Raw genomic sequence first — 3,814 nt, 5'->3', positions numbered from 1 at the left:
CTGGCTAGAAATGTGTGACAAGAGGTGTGAGATGAAAATGTTAACAGCTTTAGACAGTTATAACTTAATCATGTTTGGACTATGTCAAGAACAATAAAGTACTATATATAAATCTGGTTTGTTTTCTTTCTGTTGGATGAACTTTAAAAACTGACATATTTATGACATGTCATATCTGAATGACTAGCAAATATTTGAAAACTCTGGCTGCTTCTATAGTTTCAGTGTTAAATATAGATAAGTCAGCATTCTCGTAATATTTACTATACGCTTGATCATAAATGACAAAGCTGACAAATATTAAACTTTGCTAACCTAGGAGTGACTGTAGTAATGATGCAATTCTAATTTTAATGAAAGACAGCTGCTTGCAATAGACTCAAATTCCTTAGCAGCAGAAGTTTAAAATTATTCAACTCTTCAGTGCCATTATTTTCTATGGTAATTTAACACCTAAAGCTGAGTGCTATTTTGTACATAACAGACTATTGCACTATTTATAGCCAGGTACTACAAGATCTATAACTAAGTAATGTACTATCTATAACTGAGTATTGTACTATCTATGACTGAGTATTGTATTATCTATAACTGAGTATTGTACTGTCTATAACTGAGTATTGTACTGTCTATAACTGAGTATTGTACTGTCTATAACTGAGTATTGTACTATTTATAACTCAGTATTGTAGTATCTATAACCGAGCATTGTACTATCTATAACTGAGTATTGTACTATCTATAACTGATTATTGTACTAACTATAGCCGAGTATTATACTATCTAAAACTGAGTATTGTATTGCCTATAACTGAGTAATGTACTATCTATAACTGAGTATTGTACTATCTATAACCGAGTATTATACTATCTATAACTGAGTAATGTACTATCTATAACTGAGTATTGTACTATCTATAACCAAGTATTATACTATCTATAACTGAGTATTGTACTATCTATAACTGAGTATTATACTATATATAACTGAGTATTATACTATCCATAACTGAGTATTATACTGTATATAATGGAGTATTGTACTATCTATAACTGAATACTGTACTCTCTATAACTGAGTATTGTACTATCTATAACTCAGTATTGTACTATCTATAACTGAGTATTGTACTATCTATAACTCAGTATTGTACTATCTATACCTAAATAATACACCTTCTATAATTGACTAATGTACTTTCTATAACTGAAAATATCAAAGTCTCCAAAAGACTTCTGTGCCATCTTTGACTACTGCTCTAGTTATAACGGAATATGTATTGTGCTGTCTTTAAGTCTTGCAGTATTCATGGATTTTCTCACCTTTCTTTAGCTGACTAGTTTCCTCAGTATGTTTCAGATCCTTCTTCACAAGATATTCTACTGTTTGTTCCAATTGTTGGGTGCGTTCTCGATATCCTTCAATTTCCTCTTTTTGTTCTTTAACTGTCGCTTGTAAACCTAAAAACAGTTTTATTTTTACTCCAATCATTTACATTAAAAGTATTGTAAATGATTTGTTCTGTGGTGCCAAAGTATGTACTCTAGTATTTCAGTTTTGAAAACTAACGCCTCAAGTTTGTCTATTTTACTCTCTGCGTAAACACTCAAAATTTACTGTTCTGTCGTTCTCTGGTTTTCATCAAGTTAGCTAAAAGTTGATTGAGCTGCTGTAGCCTAGAGAATGACTTTTAGAGAAGAAAATGCACAAAACTTTAATACTTCATCCAAAAAAAATTTTAAATTTTTAAAATTTACTAGAATTTTTAAAATTTTATATTAAAATTTTAAAAAAAAATCAAATCGGGTTTTTTTACCATTTCCGATTGTTTTTTATGTTTAAGGTGATCTGACTGCCAAGTGTTTCAAAATTAAAAATGGTAAAACTTGATTGTGGTTAAAATGCCCTAAAGAAAAATATGTCCAAAATGATGTCACTAGCAGATTTCGTGGCTATAGTTGGTATTGGCTATTGTGTTTAAGTTGTATCATTATAACTTTCTATTATTTCTGTCTCTTTGCAACTATAGATGTCACCGTTGCACATTCACCAAATCTGAGTGTTTAACTGCAATCAAGTTCTGTCAATTCTAATCTTGATCCACCCTTACAGTTAGGTTGTCTAAAACATCAACATCAATCGCAAATGCTAAAAGAATATCAATACTTTCTGATAAAATCTACTAACTTTGTGTAATTTCACCTTTAAGAGATTATCTTTTGCGACCAATGACTTCTGTGCTGATCAGTAACCAGATTTTGGATGCGTTGCGAATCTCAAACTCGCGCAAATCAAAATTCACAAAAGAAATTAATAACTATTTAATTCATTTTGTAAAAGTAACTGTATGTGTCTGTACATGATGAATACCATAAAGTAAATCCACCGTAACAGTGAGTTTTAGTAACAGCAAACTTTTCTTCAAATGAATACAAAAACTGATAGTACCTTAACATACATCATCTACCTTTTATTCCCTGTTCAACTTCATCTGTTTGTTTGAACTCCATTGTGAGAAGCTCATCAACACTTTGTTTTGGTTTTCCACCTTTCCTTTGATATTCTCGAAGTTCATTCTTCTGGTATTCAACTGTTGTCTGGATTGCTTGTAAATTTTCAATATAGTTTTTGATACATTTTATTGGTTCAACTTGCTAAATGCATGTAAGGAGAGGAAAGAATGATCTATGTTCAGGGATTCTCTATGAACAATTTTTCTCGTAGTCGGAAAGTGAGTATTGTACTATCTATAACTAAGTATTATACTATCTATAACTGAGTATTGTACTATCTATGACTGAGTATTGTACTTTCTATGACTGAGTATCGTACTATCCATAACTGAGTAGTGTTCTTTCCATAACTGAGTAATGTACTTTCCATTACTGAGTATTGTACTATCTATAACTTAGTAATGTACTTTCCATAACTGAGTAATGTACTTTCCATAACAGAGTAATGTACTGTATATAACTGAGTATTGTACTATCTATAACTGAGTATTGTACTATCTATCACTGAGTATTCTATTATCTATAACTGAGTATTGTCCTGTCTATGAATCTATATTATACAAACTATAATTGAGTATTTTACATTTTGTCTCGACTTCACTTCTCACCATCTGTTATTAGTAATATTTTTCTATTTTTAACAGACTATATCAACAAGTTAGTCATAGCTTCCCTAGGTTTAACATGAGGCCAGTTGTGAGAAGGGTTTATAGTCACCTGCCAATGCTGAGATGGTAGCTGGTACAGACATATCTGCCAGAGATATATCAAGACAATTTCTCATCCTGAGCAGCTCTTCTCTGGTCTGCCGCGGTATCCTGTCAAATATGTATTTCATTATGGCTAAATTGTTTGACCGCGCTGCTGTGTGCAGAACGCTGTTACCGGACTTTGCTTGTTGTTTCAACAGTCTTATTCCATTGTCGACCGATATCGAGCTTAGTATGTAGTCTACAATTTCCACGCATCTTGCAGAACTTGCATCATATGTACCTCTATCTTGCACAACATTGTGTAGAGCTGTGTTACCATTGTTGTTTGCGAAGGTAAATGCCTCATACTTCTGTGCCTGTGTGAACCCATTTAACATCAGTTGTAGTCCAGTCAAGTCACGCACCCATGCTGCCACTAATATCGCATTGTCTGTTGTACTTGCCTTTCCTCTCACTTGCATCATCAACACGAACCGGGATTCTATGCTTGCTTCTTGCAGCTTCTTTTTATAATAGGAACTACTAGAATTCCAAGAGTCAATAAAGTTTTCCGTCAACGCCTTCAGCTCCTCCGTATAATATGTCAT

General features: G+C 32.5%; 1 protein-coding gene across 1 annotated transcript in view; it reads right to left on the bottom strand.

Annotated features, from left to right (window-relative positions):
* Positions 1-3,814, bottom strand: part of LOC137390275 (uncharacterized) — a 9,469-nt gene extending 5,655 nt beyond the window's left edge. The window contains exons 1-3 of the mRNA XM_068076610.1: positions 3,232-3,814; positions 2,469-2,606; positions 1,324-1,461 (exon numbers count right to left, since the gene is read on the bottom strand). Of these exons, the coding sequence (XP_067932711.1) occupies positions 1,324-1,461; positions 2,469-2,606; positions 3,232-3,814 (859 nt within the window). The remainder of the gene's footprint in view (positions 1-1,323; positions 1,462-2,468; positions 2,607-3,231) is intronic.

This window comes from Watersipora subatra, chromosome 3 (assembly GCF_963576615.1).
Source record: "Watersipora subatra chromosome 3, tzWatSuba1.1, whole genome shotgun sequence".
NCBI lineage: Eukaryota > Metazoa > Bryozoa > Gymnolaemata > Cheilostomatida > Watersiporidae > Watersipora > Watersipora subatra.
This window is presented reverse-complemented; position numbering and strand designations above follow the sequence as displayed.